A 24181-nucleotide genomic window follows, 5' to 3' on the forward strand; every position below is an offset into this window, starting at 1 on the left:
TCATACACGTTGTATGTGTACGAATGGGAGTGACATTTATTGAAATGTCTTACTTACGTGACCCTACAATTTCTCGATCTTTTGAAAACTGACTTGTGCAACTGATATTGGAATGTTATTGAGTAATAATTATAATCTTGTGAAAGGATTTTGTTGCTCGTTCAATGTATGCCTTTCCTCCAAATGTTGCAGACTCTGTTATTATTATTATTATTATTATTATTATTATTATTATTATTAGTATACAAAACAAAAACTTCTTTCAGTTTTATTCTGAAGATTGAAGAAGAAACATACAAAATAATATGTACATAGTGATTTTGTAGGTTTCTTTTTCAATTATTATTTTTTTTTTTTTTCTTTTTTGGTCTATCACAGTCCTCCAATTCGACTGGGTGATATTCATTGTGTGGGGTCCGTTTGGGTTGCATACTGCCTCCTTAGGAGTCCATCACATTATTATTATTATTATTATTATTATTATTATTATTATTATTATTATTATTATTATTATTATTATTATTATTATTATTAAATATTAGCTTCACCCATGCTGTAGAGTTGCACTGTTACTGGTCAAAGTACTATTCTATTTTCCCTAGAAAATAACCTTGAACTGACTTCGACAGTTGAAGGAAGTTAAAGCCAGGAAATTAGCAAGACAATAGAACCACGATGAGGAAAGAAAAGTTCCGAAAGAGTCGGGCAGTATTTATAAGCACAGTTGGATTTTTGTCTTTGTTCATATGTGTCCATTATTTCATGAATGCATTTTATTTGATAGGTGCACCTTTGTTATTTTAAATATGCTAATTTCGTCTGGTTTTAAGTTTACCCTCTCCTAATTTTCCTAACGGTGTCTCACAGGTTCAAGTTTCCTCCAAAGAGTTCTCGGTCGAAAACGCAGAGATCGCCTCCTTTGAGATCAAGTTAAAGAACAAACATTATTTCAGGTTGTTCCGGAAGGAGAAGCGCTTACGCAAATAAAGGGCCTCGTTTCCTTGGCGATAACAGGTCTGTAGGGTAGGGGATAGATGCCTTGGGGAGGGTGAGGGGAGGTGTCACGGGAAGAGGGCCTTTCGAGTAGGAAAGGTTTCGGCATCCTGCCTTCATCCGCCCGTAAAGATAATAATAACTATAATCCTAAGAAGGATTCCTCTGGCAAACAGCATTGATCGTTACGTCTGTGTTGACTATTCAGGACGCTGGAACAAGGATTCTCCTTTTACAACGTTGCAAATACGGATCGTCTTACATACGAAATTTTACGATTGGGAACTTTTGCTACTGTTCTTATTCACATTTTTTCCTTCATCTTTCGGTTCTTCTTCTGGCGTCTCTTGTTCTCATAAATGGGATATACTGGATTCAGCCCCAACCCCCAACCACCCCCCTCCTCTCTCTCTCTCTCTCTCTCTCTCTCTCTCTCTCTCTCTCTCTCTCTCTCTCTCTCTCTCTTTCAATGATGCACTGTTGCTGATTTTGGAATATTTATCTGCCACTTACCAAAGACAATGTCCTTGCTTTTCATCGTTTCATTACTTCCACCTCCATTTGCAATTTTCTTCTGCTCTTCCACTCTAACAGAAACTCTTCATACATGTATTTCATGACTTTGCATACGGGCGGGCTCACGAGGCAACGCGCGACACTCAGGACAAATATTACTTAATTAATGAGAGGAAGACGAGAGTAGAGAGAGACGAGAGAGAGAAAAAGAGGAGAGAGAGATTCACTCAGAAGAGCTGTTCCAGAAGAATTTGCCCTTTTTTTTTTTTTTAGAGATGCGGTTGCTGGTCCTGTGACCATACTCCAACAAGTAGGTACAAAGCCTGTGTGCTGCGGGAATTGTTTATGAATGCCAGGCTGTGGTGGCAAATGGAACCAAATTATCGCAATTTAATTTTAAAGGGTAACATGGCTGAAAACGATCTAAATCACCACCACGTATGGAAAGTGGTATTCCATATTCTTAATTTTTTTCTCAGAGAAGAGAATAAGTTGCTTACCTAAATGGAACACACAACTTCATATTAAATGGTAGCAATGGTTTATTTTCTATTTAGATCGTTTATTCACGTATTTTGACTCAATCACCATTCCAGTCACAATGTTAGTCATTCGTACACACAACTTCACCTCGAGCGCAGGGAACACTCATCTCCTTATCGAGATTTTGTCGATATGCGCCCTATTTTGGGTTGTTTACGTCTCCAAGTTCCCGTAAAGTTTGGTTATTGATTTCCACGGACTTTCAGGATTCTCTCTCTCTCTCTCAACAGGAGTGAGTACTTGCTATACTTATGCGCACTCTGGTATCTGATTCTTGCACCAAAAGTAAGATAGTTAATGCCTTGCAGTATGAAATTTGTGGGTTAACTACCAATGAATAAGAGAATAAGTCTACCCAGGCGAAGCGAATACCACTTAGAAGAAAAGAACACAAAACGAAAACCTAATGTAATGAAATGTTTTGGGTAAACGTTCCCCTTTAATAATAATAATAATAATAATAATAATAATAATAATAATAATAATAATAATAATAATAATAATAATATGAGAAAGGTTACAGAGAAGCAATGAAACAACCAGTAAATTACATTAAGGAGGAAAATGAGATGCGCTTCTAAGACGAAATTGTCGTGCGTTTTTTGTTTGTTTTATGTGCATCTGTTGTAAGAGAGATTCCGTCTTTATATGTGTACGACTTTCCCAAAATCATATTTCTTGGGGCGGAGGTATACGTTTTCTTTTATAAAAATGAAACGGGCGGAGAACTTTAAGAGTAAGATTTCAGGATATATTACCGACGGTCTTCAATTTAAACATATTCCCCGCCTCTCTCTCTCTCTCTCTCTCTCTCTCTCTCTCTCTCTCTCTCTCTCTCTCTCAAATGCAGATTGCAGGCTTTTCTGAAGAGCCAAAGTTTTTCTCCAGTAAGAGGATTGTCGTCCATCTTCATTTTTCTCTTTTAAGAGTTTGCATTAGTCTCTCTCTCTCTCTCTCTCTCTCTCTCTCTCTCTCTCTCTCTCTCTCTCTCTCTCTCTCTCACACACAAACACACACACACATTATGTCCGTGCTCTGGTTTTGTTTCATGATTCTGTTGTTTGTTACGTAGTATAATCTCCTCTTCTCATGCACATTTTATTAGACATTCTCCCTCACATTTGGTCTTTCTTCATAAGAGTAACATTACGCAGCTTGATCTCGAACCAACACGTTTCCCTATGGGTCCATTACCTTCGTCCTATCAACTCTTTTTCCTCTCTGGTTATTCGTTTCGTGTGGGTGTCTCTGCTTTTATCGTCATCATCTCCAACACCATCTCTTCTGACTGCAGTAAAGGTCTCCTCCAATTATTTTGGCATTCTGAACTTCCAGGAATTTCCTTTTACACATTTCTACGCATTTCTCGCCCTTCCATACCGCAATTACCAACGTATCTCATCCGCCCTCAATTTCTGGGCTGACTTATTTCGAACTGAAAATATGTTATTTCATTTTGTAAAATGATTTGCATTTCGGGAGAAAATTTAAATGATGTTGCCCTAACATATTTCTTTTGGAAAATGAAAATATCTCTGTGACATGCATATTAGTATCACGTAATTATGTACATATGAATTATTTGCTTGATCATGTATTGCGTATAGTTTGACTGTGACTTCAAGTCAGTGGAAAAGATCTTGTACGACGTTGTTTGGGTTGTTTCTTGGCCATAATGTACTCTCTCTATTTCATGTCACATTCTAATTCCCCTGATAATAAATTTACACACACACATACTCACACACACACACACACACACATACACACATATACATATATATATATATATATATATATATATATATATATAGATATAGTAGTATATATATATATATATATGTATATATAGTTATATATATATAATATAATATATATATATATATATATATATATATTATATGTACATATATATACATATATACATATATACATATACATATATACACACATATAATATATATTGTGTGTGTAATGAGCTTAAATTAGAAGATATTGCACTACTGGATATTTACAGATACAGTAATGAAAAGGTCACTTGTAAGTACTTCACCGACAGTTAAGACACTAAGCAGCAGAGTAAAAAGCGAATTACCCTATTTAAGCACAATAGACACAGAGAAATTTAAATTCCCCATGCAAGCACAGTGAATTAAGGTTGTTATTTTTACTCACCAACGTCGATGTTCCTTTGTCGCGTGCGTCTTGGGCCCTTCTTGATATGACCTCGGCCAGTTTACAAATGTAAACTCCATTTTCCAATTTTTCGACAAGATTCTCAGCTGTCAGGTCTTCCACACCTGCAACAATGGAAATGCATCACCATTAGGGACAAAAACTTTGAAAACAGTTATGGTAAAATGAGGTCATTCCTGATGAAAAGGATAGTGTAAATGAACAAATAGGAAGACTTGCCAAATTTTAACGCACATCTAGGGAACCGACGCTACGTTACTTTTGCGGCTGATAAAACGAATTTGATTTTCTTCATGACCTGAAGAGTGAGATCGCTCATTTCGTCGGTTTTTACTTTTTTCTCGTTACCCTCCGGACTGGACTGGAAAAGGACGCTGGCTGTCTTTCGAATTAGCCTGTTACGTTTCCGAAGAGTTATTCCTACTCCTGATTTTATTCGTTCCTGTTTATTTGCAAAACAATATCATTCCAATATACCAATAAGTTACAGATCCAATAGGAACTATTTTGTCCTCAGAGATAAACGCAACATTTTAAAACACAATTATCACTTGCTAAATGCAAACTTATTTCAATGCTATCTGAGTTTCGGGTAAAATGGAGTATTTGTCTCCTTACTTCTTTTATATATGATTAGGTTCAGTATTTTCTCTCTTTGTATATTCTCCCCAACAAGACCAAAATAGCAAAAGTATATTTTACCTAATTGATACTGCATTCCAATACTAGGGAATCGGGAATCTATGATATATCCCTCGATCCATCAACTAGAAAGACAGAGGAAAGGGAAGAGAAAAAAAAGTATTAATAACTTTGAACCGACAACAAAGTCAGTTTCAGAAAAACGGGAGAACCACAAACCAAATCCATCAAAGGGCCAGATAATAAGACAGCGAAGAAATGAAGTTAAGCCCCACAAACCCTCTCTCTCTCTCTCTCTCTCTCTCTCTCTCTCTCTCTCTCTCTCTCTCTCTCTCTCTCTCTCTCTCTCTCGGGAAAGAGGCCAAAAGAGAACGACTTACGTCAGCGCTTTTGTTACTTTCCCTTTCCCCCCTTTTCAGCCACGAAACGGCCTCCAATAATTTCTTCTGCCAGATTAACGCTTTGGAAAGATACCTGGATCTCTACCAGCTTCCAGGATGGCAAAGGGAAGCGGCAGCTTGTATCCGCGCGTCCGTTGCAAAGGATGGAATGTATCCTCCTATTGCAGATTTCAAGAGCGTTTTCGAACAACGTATATATTTTTGTATGAGATTTTACCCTCAGATGCTCATTAGTATCTAATTTGTGCCCACTTTAGAAGGACCCCTTGTACTCTTCTTCTAAATGAGTGCATTAGGGAGAAAGGAAATGTACCATTTATTCACTCATTTCAGAGCTTTCCATCGTGAGTGCTGTCAAAAGAATACGTATACACTTCCGCAAATTCAATAAATTTCACTGTATCTCAGTGTCTCAATCATTTATCCATGGGTATATGACTGGAAATTTTTGAAAGGAAAGTAAATGGTTCCTTTTTGGAAGAAATAACCCATAAGGGGCTAGTGGTGCACTGTAGGCATTACTTAAGGTTCATTCCAGCGTTCCTTCGGCCCCTAGCTGCAACCCCTTTTCATTACTTATACTGTACCTGCATTCATATTCTCCTTCTTCCATCTTGCTATCTAATTTCTCTTTACATTTGTTTCATAGTGCAAGTGCGAGGTTTTCCTCCTGTTCACCCTTCAAGCTTTTTTATTCGTAATTTCAATTTCCGCGCTGGGAGTTTTACACAGACTCTTCACGATCTTTTAACAACCAGAAATGGCGGATAAACTTATTGCTGATAGATTAACCTTGTTAAAGTCGTTCTCTTAATTCAAGATTTGCAAACAAATATCTACATATCTTTTTTCATTCTATAGGCCTAATGGTTTCTATCCTTTTTCAATTCAGCAATGTTTAAGGCATATGAGCCAAAGTATTTAATTTCATTTTTACGAAACACTCCGGACGCTTTCATTAAGTGTTTCATTCTCTCCTCTCTCTCTCTCTCTCTCTCTCTCTCCTGAGACGAATCTTTTGAGTGAAATGAATCTCTCTCTCTCTCTCTCTCTCTCTCTCTCTCTCTCTCTCTCTCTCTCTCTCTGAGTCGAATCTCTCTTCTCTCTCTCTCTCCTCTCTCTCTCGTCTCTCTCTCTCTCTCTCTCTCTCTCTCTCTAGGGGTTTAGAAACTTTCATGGAAAACACGTCCAGGCCCTCAAAACTTCCCTCTCCGCCCTCTTTGTATGTGAAGGAATAAACATTGCATGTGAATACGGCAATGTTTGTCGGGTCCTTTGGACGTGTTGACATCCCAAACATCAAGGTAAATGTTGGTACTATAAGCAAAAGTACACTCAAGAAGCTGACGAAGTTAGAAGCTGGATAAGAAAGTGGTTGCCTATTTTACTACGAAATAACCTGGGGCAGATCCTTTGTGTTTCTATGATAGAAAACCAATTTTCTGTGGTTTTTTGGGCGGGTAAGGAGTGGTAGTTGTATTTGAAGGCGTGGAACGAAATTTAGGAAAAGGCTCCTTAACTTGCTTTGGAAATTGCCGTTTGTTTATTTTCACATGACGATTAAACCTGTTACGTCATGGCAAACTAATTAGAAATTCGGTGTAAACAAAATCTTCGGAGAAGGATGAGATTCAAATTTTACTTTTGTCCTTTTTTCTCTTCCCAGTTCGCTCTCAGTTGGTTTTACTTGTGTAACTGGGAGGGTGGACGGGTACCTTTTCTGGAGTCTGTCCCCATTCACTTGCATCACTGGTTATAATGTAGCTTATAATGTGGCTTACGGACCTGGTTTTCAAAAAATGACAACAAATTAAAGATAATCTAACTGGTAACACTGAAGAATGCACATTATGCAATAAACTTTTATTTGCTAGAGGTAAATTAGAAAAAAATAAATGAGCCGAGTATTAGGTCCACGAGAAATTCAATTAATTGTCTTAATTTTCACGGTATGACAATAATGGATATACTGTCAAATGTTAAAGATAATATACTGCAGTCATATTAAAGATTAGCATAAGTACTCATTTGAAGATTTTCTAGCGTGTAGTTTATTACAGACAGTAAAAACTGACAAGGACTCCTGTTCAGATTGTTATTAGATCGCTCAAAGACAAAGGAAAACGAATATTTCGTTGAGTCAGTATACCTTAGATCTTGGTTTAACCAGACCACTGAGCTGATTAACAGCTCTTTTGTTGAGAATGTTTATATCCGTATTTACATCAAACTTAACCCAATTAGTCTAAGTGATTTTGCTTTTAAATGAAGTCCCCCTTGTCAAATTTATCGAAATAAAAAATATTCTACCCAGAGATTTCGTCCTCTAGTATTCTGCAATTCATTTCAGACGTGGTGATATATCCACATTGCGGTTTCCAGTCTTTGACTGGTTCTTGTATTCCAATATACGTTGTAAGAAGTAAAAAAAAAAATGCAGCAGTTGTGAAAGTGTGAGCAAATTTTGTAACCCCCAATAGCTTCATAAGACACAAGACATCGTTTTGATGAAAAGCTTAAACTGGCGGAGTAAAAGAGTTTCCACTGTATTGTTAAGAATATTTTTTTTAAAAGAAAAGCTATTAATTGTAATATTCAGTTTTGTTGAATTCAACTAGATCATCTGATTGCAGATACATGAAAAAGAAAATTGCCATCTCTCTCTCTCTCTCTCTCTCTCTCTCTCTCTCTTATCTCTCTCTCTCTCTCTCTCGTACATTTGAGTCAAATATACTTTCCATAACAATGAAAACGTTGAACACAGACATATCCTTCTCTTAATTTCCTGAGTGTTTCTCAGTGGTACATTTTGCGTGCAAAGGGAAAGGGTTTTGATAGAAGCACTTGTCACGCGATATGAAAGGTATGAGAAATGTAGTGGTGAAAAGCCCTAAAAAGTATATATAAAACATTTGGCTTTTATGGTCTTTTTATTCTGAATTGGAGGATATTAGCGTCCACGCATATCTACTCAAGTATTAACAACTGGTTTTTTTTATTTATTGTTATAATGAAACCCTCTTGACATTCAAATCTCATTTCACGTAGTGCATTTGCTTTAGATAAAGTTTCTTCAGTTTGTTGCATTGGTACTGCGCTCTCACACCACTTACCTTCATTTTAGTCAGTGCAAAGATCATGTTTAAACGAAATTTACTTAGGGAAACTCAGTAACAATAGAAGCCGCTCTTACGTTTCAATTATACAAAAACTAGACTTCTTGACTTTAAGGGTGAAGATACGAAAAAAAAAATTTATGGACGTTTTATTGGTACTGTGATTAATATGTGGATCGCTCACTGAAGATGTCGAAGGACATGGACAAATTCGTCAGCAATACAGGGTTTTATTCAAACAAATTAATTTGAAAACTGACGTCAAATATTGATAACATAAACAGTACTTATTGTATTATTGTTCATGCTTTTGATTTTGTACTTTTTTATTCCACCGTTGATACTGCGAGACATAAAATTGAAATATTGCAAATACTAATATTTTCTCCTTCAGAACATTACGCTCTTTTAAAGAACTTTGTTTAAATTTCCTGATTTCTGAAATAAAATGTATTGAATAACGTATGTAGCGGATTTATTTTGAATGCAGCCTCTAATTGACTTATTTCATAATACTATAGTGGAATTTTCAATGTTATAATTGTTACACCTAGACCACGTAAATCTGTTTCTTGTGATTTGCAGTCCCCAGTCATCTATATCAGTGCACTCAAATTTTTATAATTGTCTGCCATCATTGAAATTAGGAATCTTCAGCATTGCATTTTTCAAGGGAATGTCGATTATTCCAGACAGTAAAGAGTCCCTCCGACTCCTAATATTTTATTCGTTTAAGTTTTTTATAGTGTGACCCCGTTTCCAGTACCATCAAACACTATACCTAAAAAACAAAACAAAAAAGTTTAATTTCGTATTCTGTGTGAATGTTTTTTTCTTTTTATTGAAGAGTAAATCGTTTTCGTTTAGATTTTAAACACAAAACTGAAAAAAATATATTGGCCTGAACTTCGTCTCAGTAGTTTTTCGAGTCACAGAAATCTAGTTGAACGATAAAATTTATATTTTTTATATTAGTGCTAATAGTAAATTATAATTTTCAAAAACTTACGGGAGGTTCTCTGTTAAAATACAGTGGGGGTTATAGCTAAAATATTTTAACCTTGTATCGCTATAGGAAGCACAAGAAGATTTTTGTGTGAATGCGCCACTGAAATTAATGACGTCTCTTTGTGTATGAATGTATATTTCTTTATACATTTTATGATTTCAGAAAAATACTGTCGAAAAGAACTGATCTCCAGTCTCTCTCCTCCAGCGATGTTTACATCTTAAGAATCAGCTTCTTGTTGGCCCTTAAGAAACGGCCAAAAATTCCATTGACGTTCATTGCATTTGCATTTATAAGGCGTTGCAGCACAACAGAGAACAAATACTGCAATGAATAGAATAGAATTGCGGTATTTTGGGGTATACTTCGAGCAGCAATATTTTGGGGTTTTTTTTTACGGAAAATATAGGTTACTTGAGTTTCATATTTCTGTGGTAGCACATTTTCTTTCCGTATTTTTTACAATAAAGATGTAAATAGAAAAAAGAAGACTCAGTGATAGACAGTGAAATCTATAGAGATGGTCTTTTGATATTATCTTACATAATCAAAATATTAGCATAAAATCTAACCGACTGTGTCTAGAAAATACTAAGAACCAGATCCTAGCTATTTTCAAGTTTCATGATTATAACTCATTCCAAAATGAGTCAAGACAGGAAATTGCGTAAATTCTCGAAATCAGTCGTATATCCGAGAAGATTCGAGATCTTAAGTATTCTTAGGAACTGAAGTCTGTAGGAATGAAACTGAATTGCGAAGGATTTGATTAAGCCTTCTTCACACACACACACACACACACACACACACACACACACACACACAGATATATATATATATATATATATATATATATATATATATATATATATATATATATATATACTTCTAAAGAATAGAACACGTAGTAACCAAGAATTTTGGCAGCATTTTTAAAATGTTGACGAATCTGTCTTTCAGTCACTGGTCTCAATGTTCTAACAGATTTAAATTGATCACCCTCGCATGATTTCACCATATTCCGCGTTACCAAGAAGTAATCAATTAATCACATATGTGTTTCATCATTCTATCTAATCTTCACAGCTGCCTTTACATCATTTCGGTTGCATCTTTTCATTTGATACTCATTTCATCATTGCAGCATCATCGAGATAGCATTAAGTTCATCACCACTTATGTTCACGTTCAGGAATTTGATATTTATTCCTGAGTTACGTTCAGTTTTGCATACCAGTATATACTGATTAACTTGTCTATTTATTCACATTTTGTCTCAGACTTCAGTATATATAGTAAGTTCAGACATTTTATATTTGGTATTAAGCATTGAGCGATGTCGTTTGTCCGTAATGTTGCATGATTCCAAACCCCCAACCTCTCTCTCTCTCTCTCTCTCTCTCTCTCTCTCTCTCTCTCTCTCTCTCTCGAGCAATCTCTACGTGAGATTACTGTGGGTAGGATGGGGCATCGAGATGAAGAAAGTTTCCGCATTCAGTTTTGAACACGCGGGCGAATTAATATATCCTACAACGGAATATAACCATACTCATAAGAGATTACGTAGATTTATAAGTATATGGTATGGGTGTTTTGCATACAATTTATACATGCGCACACACACACGCATATATATACGTGGATATATATATATATATATATATATATATATATATATATCTGTAAGAATATATGTAATTAACTGATATAATTTAATATCAAATTCCCAAGGGGAACCATAATCGATAAGTGCATCTGCAAGGACCAGGGGTAAATGCGCTTATGAAATGTAAATCTCCTTTGGATGTACGTTGTTCCCAAGATATAGTGAATTCGATACTGAATGAAATTTGCGGCTTACTAGTGTGAATATAAGTCGCGCGTGTTTAATTGACTGTGTGTATATATATATATATATATATATATATATATATATATATATATATATATATATATATATATATATACATTATATATATATATATGTATACACGTATATATACTAATTGGTAGTAACAAAAGCTTTAATACCGAGTGATGCCAGAAGTCGGGATAAAAAAAGGAAAGATATTCGTTCTTCATGTATCCAGAATTTTTATGCAATAACAAAAATTAAACCTCACTGTTTTTAATGACTTATGACTTTTTCCTAGTTCAGCAAGAAACTCTCGTAAAATAGCACACAAAAATTCATAACCGAACTTTTTTTTTAACACCTTAGAGATTAATCCATGATTTTAAACTAAGCGGGAGAAAATGACGGAAAAACTTAACTGAAGCTGATGAGCTCGTAAAATTGCATCTTAGGAACTGAACCAGACTTGATTAAAAATTCAATTAAAAGTTTTTCACGTAAAAGGAAATATTACATATGCCTTTTAAGAGTATATACACAAAAACACGCACACACATACACACACTTTACATATAAAATATATATATATATATATATATATATTATATATATATATATATATATGTGTGTGTGTGTGTGTGGTGTGTGTGGTTGGTGGTGTGGTATGTATAGTGTATATATATGTAATATATATATATATATATATCTATTATATATATTAAATATATATATATATATTATATATTTATATGTCTATATCGTATATATATATAATATATATCATTAGATATATAGATATACATTATATGTATATATAGATATATAGTATCTATTTAGATATTATATTATATATATATGTTATATATTAATATATATATATATATATATATATAGATATATATAGTTATACATATTATATGTTATAAAATAAACAGAATTTTTTCTTAAGAAGAAACATTACTTGAGTTTTATTCTCTTATCAAGTGAACCTTCATTGAAATCGGTGACATTTTGGAGTTTTCAGCATCCAGTAGAAAAGCATCTGAAATTACCGTTTCAAGGACACAGTTCCGGCACAGAACTCACGTCGTGCCTGCAAGACAGATAATATAATGCTCGCTTTCCTTCTTATCTTACATTCATTCGTTATCTTCTCTATTCAGAGTGATATATTTTCCACATGTACGTTTGAAAAGTATTCAAAACAAAAGAGAAAAGAGACTAAGAGGATGGGAACGATGGTTTCCTACCTTTTTTTAGAAGAATTAGTTATACATATTGCCAAACTTCCCTAGAAAAAGCACTCCTTCGTAAATTTGGTTTGAGAAAGAAGTGTGAATACTGCGATGCAACCATATTCAAGGTAGTACAAGTACATTTTTTGGGAAGAAGTTAGTATGCTACTCAACACGCACTTACCTGTATCATTTCACGCAGTAAGAATTATATGCATATTAGGGAATGCATTACACATTTAATAACTTTTTGTGGAATCTAAGATAATTATTAATTAGAATCAGGCTCCAGTCGTTTTCCACGAAGCCAGGCTTACCTGCACCATTGATTTAACAGTTTTATGGCACCCTGAAATTTCCAACCGTTTCTGTAACTCGTTTTCTTGTCCCAGGCATTCAACAGTGAACCTCTTGAATTATGTAATAGACATTTGATTTTAAAAAATACGTGGGTAGTTGCAGTTACTGTAAATCAATACAGGACAATTGCTATTTACAATAACGAAGTGAAAATAAAAATAGTGTTCTAATAAGACTGTTATATTACTGGTGCAAATGTCATTGATGACTACAAAAAATCGCTAAGCTCGATGAGAATTATTCCGTTTATTGTCTTTAATTCTTGCGACGATGACCTTAGTTCTTGTAACGACAAATTCTAGGTTTTAAATCATCATTCAGTGGATCTGTTCTTTCATATTTCTGGTGGAGTTGCATTCGTCCATTATCACGATGGACGATGACGATGACGAGCATTTTACCATTAACAAACAGTGGGTTATTTTTTTATAGTGTCCAGTTCAAGTGCTGCTTATTATGTATAGAAAAACAGGTAACATTTTATGATGCTTACAGCTATGGTGAAAGAATGGACAGACACGCAATTATCGCACACTTTACATGCATGTAACGAAAAATCAGACAAATTCTTGTTAAAAGTTAACTTCAGTCGCTGTTATAAATAGGAAATAATGTGGGAGGTGACCTTTGAAGTTGACTGTCATCAGAGCACGTGTTAAACGTTTCCGGCATAAAAAGGAATTAAACTTTTTTTAACTAAGAGGAATCGGGAGACTCGGCCACGATTTATAAAAGGCCAGCAGGGATGAAAATGGACTTGATTTATGAAATTATGCTGCGATTATTAAATGGAAATTAATTCAGGAAAGAGAATCGTGGTGCATCACATTAGTTTCCCACAGCATCCTTTATATTTCCTGGAATTCACTGGAGCGAGAATTCGGCTTTTATTCCAAAGCAGTTTACATTTGCTTGTTTATGTATGGTTAGAGAAACTTCTGCCGTCTTTTCATCATTTAATGATTTACTAAGACAGCAGCTTTCCACCGCCTTCGAGCAGATTTCGCGATTTAAGAACCTCCAGAGCAACATCCAGCTTTTGTTATTTAAATAGAATAAAAACTAATAATAATATTAATTAATTTCATATGACTTATTTGTCTATGTACGTATGTAGGTGTGCACTTGTCAAATTGTTATTCCGTATAACAAAGAAAAGGGAAAATATATTGTATTTTTTTTTTAAGCAAATGCCGTATTCAAATTAGGCTAATACATCGTGTTTTCATTATCTAAATCAGTGAAAATCTACAAAAAACGCCATCGGGGCAGGGTTAGAATATTTGCATAATATACCACAGCTGCTTTTCGTACCTGGAAACATGTGGTCGTATGAAACTTTCAAATTAAGGAAGATATCGTGGGTTAAGTTGATGGAGAGTTTAGTCTGTGTAGAAAAGCCATTCAAACTGCCTTAAATGAGGAAAGTGTATTGTACTTTATAAAATATATATTCATACACATATGTACACACACATTTATATATATATATATATATATATATATATATATATATATACATATGTATATATATCTGTGTACACACACACACACACACACACATATATATATATATATATATATATATTAATTATAGTATAGTATAAAATGGAAAACGCGTCTGTTTACACACCAGTGTACCGACCAGTATGAAATTTGGCACAGAGGCTAAGGGTTCGAACACAGGCTAATGAGAGTTTCTTAAATATGTATACAACATCCCCTAAAAAAATTTTACTGGCTAAATATAACTTACTTAAATATAACTTACTTGGTTTGGAGCGTATTTTGGTCAAATTTAAAGCATCGGTTACTGACACAAATTACATTATTTATGAATTACTATAGTTTCTATAACTATGTGCCATACCAGATGAATAAAATTGCAGGTGATTACTTATTCTAAAAGTGATTGCGTAATCCACTTTGTAGGGGTTGTCATCACGGACGGCAGCACGCCCCTTTTTTATCCCGAGCAACGCCGGGTACATTTAGCTTATATACACACATAGACATGTGTGTATTATATAATAATATAGGTATATATATAAATATATATATATATATATATATAAGATATATATGTTATATATACATATATATACATATACATACTACGTATAATGTATTTACATGTGTATATGGGTGTTTGTGTTGGTGTATGTGTGTGTAGAAAGATAGATAGCTAATAGTACTTTTATCCTTTATACACCCGTGACAGTTTTATACTCACACATATTATACCCAATAGTATCGAATTTACTGTACCTTTCAAACAGCTACATCTAAAGGGGACTTAGATATAATTTAGGTCTGTTAATGAATTCCCTATGGGTGAAAGTTATTCATAAGGTATAGTGAATTCGACATCGAGAGTCTACTGGTAGTTATCCATGTATATATATATATATATATATATATATATATATATATATATATATATATATATATATATATATATATATGTGTGTGTGTGTGTGTGTGTGTGTGTGTGTGTGTGTATACATGTGTGATTTTGTTCTCCAGTGTGTAAAGTGGAATTGAGAGGGAAAAATTTTTATCTGGAGCTTTCTTGTAGTAGATATAATCTATAGAGGTCTTGGAAATTAGGTCGTTTCACGAAGACTAATTTGGCAATTATTGCCTTTGTGTAACAGTAGTAACTACATTGTAGATATACATCAGAACTGTATATAATGTACGTTCTTCTGTTTGACGTATTGATAACCTAAAATCATTGGAGATATGATTTGCGAGCTCCACTAGAAGACGTAAGGAATATGAAATTGTATTCTATAATTGGTTTTGTTATTTTTCTGCGGTCTTTTATCTGTCATTATTATTTTATCGTTATCATTTTCACTTGATTCAAAATAGTAAATTTTATCTACTTATCTCCGTTAGTCAGGAGTGAGAGACTATCTACAATTTACGCTTTTGTGGCCAAACCGAAAGTTGTGTTCGATCTCTTATGTGGTAAGATGGATCTGCCAGGATGTTAATTTCTTTTCACAAAAAAAAAATAAATAAATAAATAAATAAATGAGTTAATGTTGCGACATAAGGACAGGAACATCAACCTCTGAATTAGCATCCTCGTGGGGAGCGGGGTACTTGAACTCTTTAACTTCTTGCAACTTGAGATAGTTTTAAAAAGGTGTTGCAAAATTTTCGAAAAATTTTGCTGCTGGAGAGTTTAAAGTTTTGATCATTCAAGGAAGTCTTAGAAAGTCTTTTAAAAATAAGAAGTTGACTCTCCTGGAGAAAAACAAGAAGCTAAATGGGAAAATAGTAAATGCATGTAAAGAGGCTGGGGAGGAAGCGATCAGGAAAAAGGAAAGAGAATTTGCTGTTGATGGGAAAGGAAACAGTTGATGTTAGGAAAAAATTTAGTTTCGCGCAGACAGAAAATCAACGATGATTCATTGTGTGTTAAAGAATTTATAGAAATATCCGTATGGCATATAAAACACAGGACTCGTGCCTCTCAAATAACGTTTTTGAATGTTCCTTCCAGTTACATCTGGATAAATGTTGTTTTAAATACAAAATGCCTTCATATATTTCGATAACATGCATGCATACAAGCACGCAGAAAGAAAATACTATTTCATCGCCTTCGGATCCGTACAGTAGTTTTCATTCGAACGAAACGTCTCGCCCTGCTGTGTTGTTGAGCAATTTGAAAATGATTACTTTCGTAAGAAATAAAAAATTAAAATAACCAACACACACGGGAATCGAACCCAGGTCTTTCATTTGAGAGGCTTGGGTTTGATCGCGATGTGAACTGGAGATTTAAATCAAATGTTTTGATTTAAATCAAATGTTATGAAAACTCATTTCCAGCGGCAAGTAAGTCGCACGTGTAAGCTTGAAGGTGAAACCAGATACACTGTGGGTAAACCTGATGAAAAAATTCTTATGTTCCTGTCGAACAAAATAATAGGCCGATGGATATCTGACAGCAATTTGGTCGAGAAACGACCCATGAATGAGACATTTTATTATACCAAATAACCATCAAATTCCTTTTTATATTTTGCAGTAGATACTGCTGTCACGTAATTCCAATCATCTCAGAGACGGATAAGCAGTTTACTGGCAGTAAAAGTGCTTTTATTGCATAGTGATTTCCATTAACAATAAACAGGAACGCTAAGCTAACACTGCGTCTTGTCTTTTATGACCTGCAACGTTGACAAAATAACGAAAAAAAATTCCTATTGATTCTGAAAAAACTTCGCTAGTTCATCTATACGCAATCTATTGTTATCATTAATACAAAACTAGTTGAAAAATATTCCAATTTGAGTATGTTTTCGGGTATTCCTCTCCAAATGACATATTTTCAGGTTAAGTACATAAAACATTTTCATATAATTGACAGCAGCATCATTTATGAGTTACTGATAAGAAAAGCCACAATAGTACCTTTCCGGAATTATCTATAATTCAGATAACAAATTGCATAAGATTCGATTTCTGTTTTACATCATATTCAAGGTCAAGTTAGTGTCAGGATCACAAGTTGGTACACACCACAGACTGTGGTCTTAAGTTTAGTTCAATAATTATTTAATTTAATTATTGCAACTGGAAAATTTTAGGCTTATATAAGATAATAATGTCGGAGGCAAAGGAACAGTAAACTTATATCATCTCAGTAACTGACAAAAAATCAGATATACTTAATTTTATACCCTCTCGTAAACGAAGCCCACAGTGAGACTTAGCCAACCAATAAATTAGGTCTTTTCAAGAAAATGCCTGGAGAGAGAGAGAGAGAGAGAAGAGAGATACGAGAGATGTAGAGAGGAGAAATGACACAGGGAGAAAACCGACGGGCGAGAGCGAGAGAGAGAGAGAGAGAGAGAGAGAGAGAGAGAGAGAGAGAGAGAGAGAGAGAGAGAGAGTGAGTTTAATTATGGAAGTCCTGTGGTCACTTCTTGAGAGGGTTCATGCCACTTGCCATCGTGGAGGGAACACGAGGTACGTGTAACTTTTGCCGAAAGAGACAATAAATGAAATTGCATAAGTTTACCTTCCGCACTGCCAGGCGTCTGCTTTGCCGTCCTTTACGCTTTAAGAAACCAAAACAAACCTACCCTGAAGGCCTTCTTGAATCTTATAAAAGAGGGTGAAGTTGTGTATTTCAGGAAGATACCTATGAGCTCTATAATTGGCTGTGTGCTACGCTTGCGTGGGAGAGCTAGTCGGGAAACTGGACGCTATTTCGAAATGGATCGTAATTCCATGGAGAGTGTGTGTGTGTTTGTGTGTTTAAAAAAAGAAATATAGATCGTATAATGAAAAAAAATTTAGTTCACAAGAACAAAAGTTACCACGCGCTTACTGCCTCAAAATCTCTTGTTATAATATGGCTTAGCAATACAACCAACATCAACTACAAAAGCAAAGAATCTACAGTTTCCATAAACGGAAGTCAGATTATTCTTTATAATTATAGACAGCAGCAATTTAGTGATGTTAGATAATAAAAAAACAGTCATATTTTGCTCAGACACACACACACACACACACTCCATGGAATTACGATCCATTTCGAAATAGCGTCCAGTTTCCCGACTAGCTCTCCCACGCAAGCGTAGCACACAGCCAATTATAGAGCTTAAGATAAAATTGTTCCACTTCGAGACAGAGACTTGATCACAGGAAAGTCTTTCGAGAAATTCTGAACATAAACTCCAAACTTGTCGTTTTAAATATGATATCAAGAAGGAGCAGAAATCAGTCAGCCTGAAAAGTGAAGTGATAGTTAATTAAAGCAGGCCCATATGAGACTAAAGGTTAGAGGACAAGATGAAATCCTCGGAGCTGAAAAGTAAAATAAAAAATGGAGAGAGGTCGAACGAAAATAACTGAGAGAAAGAGAAAAGGAAACTTTAAAGGCAAATCATATATTAGAAATATAATCTGTTTCTGAGCTACAGTGACGAAGAGACTGAAATTTCTATAAAGTTGAGGAAAACCAATTATTTTAAAGAAGAAGTTTGACCCCGTGAAATGCAGAGATCTCAAAAAAAGAAGACAATAAGGAAAACAGAAATGAAAGAGTAAGAGACAAAAGAGGATAAGAATGAAGAAACTAGGTAGATCTCCAGATTGGTTTTGAGAAAATGCAATAAAAATAAAAGGTTATTATTATATGAAGGTATGTGGAGAGAGAGAGGAATATGAAAGCATTTTCAAATATTGCTCATCTCGGAATATGTTTGACTCCTTAATGAGATAGGTCATTCCTTACACAAAGTGTCAACACAGCGTCGAAGTTGGAAGAGGGGGGGGGGGGGGGTTGTGTTTAACGAAGCATGAAAGCGGAGCGATATTTGTTCATCGGATAAAATTTGACAACAGCTCAGGAAACGGAATTCGACACAAGCGACAAAGAGGTGTTTAGGAAAGTGACAGCCATAATTGCAATAACAACTGATTATGTAAATGGAACAAAAATAAATAGAACGTCCTATCTCAGATTTTTGCTTTCAGTTGTCAGGAAATGAACATCAAATATTGCCAGCAAAATAACGTTTCCCTATCTTCATTTGTTTAATTTTATATAATTTTGCATTGAATAAATGTTGACATGAACACCTCGGAAGAAATCAGAGCATTCAATAACTTTTGTGTTACCTTTTAAGATTTTTATAAAAGTAAAGTGGATTCTTTACTACTTCAAGGTACCAAAACAGTTTTTGCACCGCCGGTTTACTAGATTTTTGCATAGTTTTCGTTTTGTACGGTCCAGCTCCAACAGTAAATAGGGAACTAAATAAAAGGTACAATCAGTTATCTTAATTTTTTCGATGTATATATAGTATATATATATATAGATATATATATATATATATATATATATATATATATATATATATATATATATATCTATATATATAGATATAAAATACTACATACATACATACATACATATAAACACAGACACACACGCACGCACACACACACACACACACACACATATACATATATATATATATATATATATATATATATATATATAAATATATGTATGTGTGTGTGTGTGTGTCTGTGTTTATATGTATGTATGTTATGTATGAGTAGTATATATCATATATATATATATATATATATATAGTGTGTGTGTGTGTGTGTGTGTGTCTGTATCTGTGTTTATATGTATTTATGTAGTATTTTAATATTCTATTATAATATATATATGGTGTGTGTGTGTGTTGTGTGTGTCTGTATCTGTGTTTATACTGTATTTATGTAATGTATTAATAGTGTTTACGCCTTGCATTTTATATCTAATACATACATATAAACACAGACACACGCACACACACACACAACACAACACACACACGAAATATATATATATGTGTGTGTGTGTGTCTGTGTCTGTGTTTATATGTATTTATGTATGTATGTAATAGGTTACGCTTGCATTTTATATCTATAGGTATATATATACATCGAAAAAATGGAGATAACTGACTGTACCTTTTATTTCGTTCCCTATTTACTGTTGGAGCTGGACCGTACATATATGTGTGTGTTTATATGTACACACCTAGAGTGAATGTTCACTAAAAGATAAATGCCCTTGAAATATTTAGTTTGAGTCCCTTTGTGATTAACATATGTGTTTAAGCGCAAAGAAGAGGATGAGAGAGTAAATGGCTTCTCCAGTCTGTTAGAAACTACATTAAAGACATAGGAAACTATATACCCATTCCCTGCCTTCATTTCCCTCCAATAATAATCTAAGTTAACAAGAGACTCGACGATGATACGAACAAAAAATAAGTCTCTGGGAGGAAATGAGGAGGGCCTCGAGACGAAGCCTCATTACACGCTCCCTGCGCAGTGCCATGGGCGCTGCTTGCAAATGAGAAAACAGCAACACATTTCCACCGAGAGCGAGATGGACACGAAGACACGAAGGGGAGCAAAGTCTGACAGTGGACAATGCGAGTCTAAAAGGAAAGTTGGAGAGGGAACAAGAATCAAGACAGCATTGTTGAGAGATATCGAAGGAAAAGTTATTTGATTCCAAATATGTATATGTAGGAATGTCTTCCACCGTAATACAGCAGTATAATATGAAGATAAAAGGCCCATGAATCGTTCAAATAGTGTTTTATGGGCCTTTTCTCTTCATGTATATATATATATATATATATTATATATAGATATATATATATATATATATATATATAATGTGTGTATATATACATACATATATACATATGCATATTAAAGTTTGTCTATGAATATAAAGAGAGAAAGAATTGTTACCATGCATAAATAAAGAACACACTAGACAGACTCATTCTCTTCAAGGATAAGAAACTATAGGGCAAAAAACTAAAAGCATAAGTCTCCCAACCTCCAAGATATATTGCTGTGACAAAAATACAAAGGGTCACAAAGTCTCTGATGTATTTGCTCCGCTACCCTGGGACCCCCTGTCAATCTCTTCCTTTTGGAAGACAGAGTCAGTGGAAATAACGCAATACCCAATGCGCCACAAAATCAAAAAGCGGATTATTGATGTTTCTCTCTCTCTCTCTCTCTCTCTCTCTCTCTCTCTCTCTCTCTCTTTCTCTCTCTCTCAAAATCGAAAATTAACTTGCAATATTTCATACAGTAATAGTTAGTGAATTGAAGCCATACGTAACAGTTCTGATACAGAACATAGTTCGCTTCTTTTATCAGCAGTTAAAGAAAAGTTTTCAACTTTTATTCGCACATAACACTCGAGAATACACGACATGAATGTCAAGTATTTTTTATGCAAAACTGCGACAGAATTTTCCTGAATTTGTTGTTTGACAAGATAGAGAGTGGGAGGCACTCGGAATGCTAATATTACACGAGTGAACGCGATGTAATTTAGTATGGTAGCTCTTCATTCGTATTTCCTTTTCGTTTTAAATAATCCCCACACCCATACGAGGTCCTGATTACTGTAAAATCGTTCATGTGCTGCTATAGGCATTTCAGTGTCACAAAGACGGTTATTAAATGGCATAGCTCTAGTGACCTAGAAATCGAAGGCGCAAAGTAAGGACTGGGTCATGTGGTATTATGTCATGTTTGGTCATCATAGCTTATCTGTTGTCATAAAACTTTATCAGATATTTTATTAAATATTTGCTAGTCTGATAGCATGATTCCAAGGTGCTACCTATAATAACTTTATTAACCTGTATTTCTTTATAAGTTTTTTTTTTTTACGTTCAAGTGGCCGAAATAACTTTTTTTTTTTTTTTTGCATATAAAACCAAAATGATTTATTTTTGTGCTGAAACGTAAAAGATCCTGTTCATATTTCCCGAGTATTTTTCCTTAGTATTTCGTGTTTCTTCCGAACTTCTTTTGCGACGTCAGTTGCAGGCGTCAGCCGGGCTCTCGGTCTCCAGAAAATATCAAAACCAGGATATCGCGACATAATATCCTTTTAAATCTAGGAAAAACTGTCACCCTTGAGCGAGAGTACAAATATTTAAAAGCGACACTTTTGAAGCGTCCGTCTTTCTGAGATAGTTTGATTGCCTCCAAAAGCTGAACCTATAAATTCAATTTGTCCCTTCCTTGGAAATGCCTTCGAGGATTTTCCGTGTGGTGACATTTTTCACATTTCAGCAGAGGCCACAACCACACACACCACCACCGCCATTCTCTCTCCTCTCCCGTTCCTCCTCCTGCTCCGGTTCTTCCCCTCTTCCCGTTCACACGGAGAGAGAGAGAGAGAGAGAGAGAGAGAGAGAGAGAGAGAGAGAGAGGCCTGGATGCTGCTGTCTCCGTCCTCCTTGCAGGAAGCGCGCGCCACTTCCCACAATTGGCGTCTTTACTTCAGCGGAAGGTCTCGTAAGTTGGATGGGAGGTGCTGGCTTGAGCTGTCCTTAAATTAATTTCTCATTCAGCCAACGTTTTTTGCTTAGCATATTACTCGGGAAGTTTCGCCATTGTAGATTTTCGCTTACTCGGGGAATAAGCCTGTAAACTAATTTGTTGTTTTTGCTGCTGGGGGGTTAGTAGGAAAGCCCTATGAAAAAGCCTAGAAAGGTCTGAAAAAAGGTGTTTCGCGTTAGAGCTAAAGATACATGACTTTAGGATAGGGTATTTATGATTTATTTATTAAAATGAAAATGTAAAAAAAATAAATAATGTGCATGTTAAACAGTATAGAACAGTTATTTCTAATGAAATATAACATTTATTTTAATTTTCGTTGTTGAAACAACACGTTATTTAACCGCATATTCTAGCACGCTCTCCGAGGAAGCTAGAGGTCGGATCACGCCTTATTAGTGCTCATCTTGCATAATGAAAGAGATAATGATGTTTCGCACTACATCACTTTTGTAATTGTTGACCACTTGCGGTAATTACTTTCCGAGTCTCGTCATTGTGGGTTAACTTTGATGTTATCCTCATTATTTTTCCATCGGCATAAAAGACAACAGAAATGTTTATAAAAAGATACTACAATGGCAAATAGGTCCATTACAGTATTAAACACAACCTCATGTTTTCATATTTTCAGAGATAACGTATTTATTTTTCAGAATCTATCAACTGCATTAAAAATCTGGAAATGTATATTTCACGAAAGAATACGATTTTGCGAATATGATTTGCCTCTCAGTATTCAGCCAGTGGCGAAGCCAGATAGCTCTGGCTCTTGAGCAGTCTGCCTCTATTGAGAAGTCGATATCCTAAACGGTAATCCCCAATCAATAGCGAACCAATCTATGATTCGGCTATAATATGACATTTAACTAGGTTGTCTTAATTGCTCATTAGCGCAGAGAGAGAGAGAGAGAGAGAGAGAGAGAGAGAGAGAGAGAGAGATTGTTGGTTAGAGGTTATCTTTCCTGACGCAAGAGGATATAATACACAAACGCACACACACACCCACATACATACATACATACACACACATACACGCGCATATATATATATATATATATATATATATATATATATATATATATATATATATATATACATATAATACGTAGACTCGAGGATAGTCTAAGGCATTTACAAGGTGTCCATAAAGTCACTGTGCAATTTACAATACCTGTAGCTTCGTAACTATAAAAGATAGGAATAATAAGAAACCTTGATGTTTCTAGTTTTCATGTTATTTTAATTTTTTTTATTATTTATTTTATCAAATATTTTTCGCAATTTCCCAAGCTTAAAAAGCTATATTTTTCAGAACTGCTGTTGACCAATGAGTACTTGTGCAGGATGAGATAGAGTATAATTATAGGTCGTACTTGAATGGACGTTACTTC

General features: G+C 34.7%; 1 protein-coding gene and 1 long non-coding RNA gene across 13 annotated transcripts in view; one reads left to right on the forward strand and one right to left on the reverse strand.

The window, feature by feature from the left end:
• LOC135217423 (uncharacterized) overlaps nt 1-24181 on the forward strand; it is a 625282-nt gene that overhangs the window by 551199 nt on the left and 49902 nt on the right. The window lies entirely within an intron of this gene.
• Nucleotides 1-24181, reverse strand: part of LOC135217422 (mucin-2-like) — a 463906-nt gene that overhangs the window by 153969 nt on the left and 285756 nt on the right. For all 12 annotated transcript variants that reach the window (XM_064253279.1, XM_064253275.1, XM_064253277.1 and 9 more), the window contains one exon: nt 4228-4352. In XM_064253279.1, coding sequence (XP_064109349.1) covers nt 4228-4352 — 125 coding nt within the window. The remainder of the gene's footprint in view (nt 1-4227; nt 4353-24181) is intronic.

This window comes from Macrobrachium nipponense, chromosome 7 (assembly GCF_015104395.2).
Source record: "Macrobrachium nipponense isolate FS-2020 chromosome 7, ASM1510439v2, whole genome shotgun sequence".
NCBI classification, from domain to species: Eukaryota; Metazoa; Arthropoda; class Malacostraca; order Decapoda; family Palaemonidae; genus Macrobrachium; species Macrobrachium nipponense.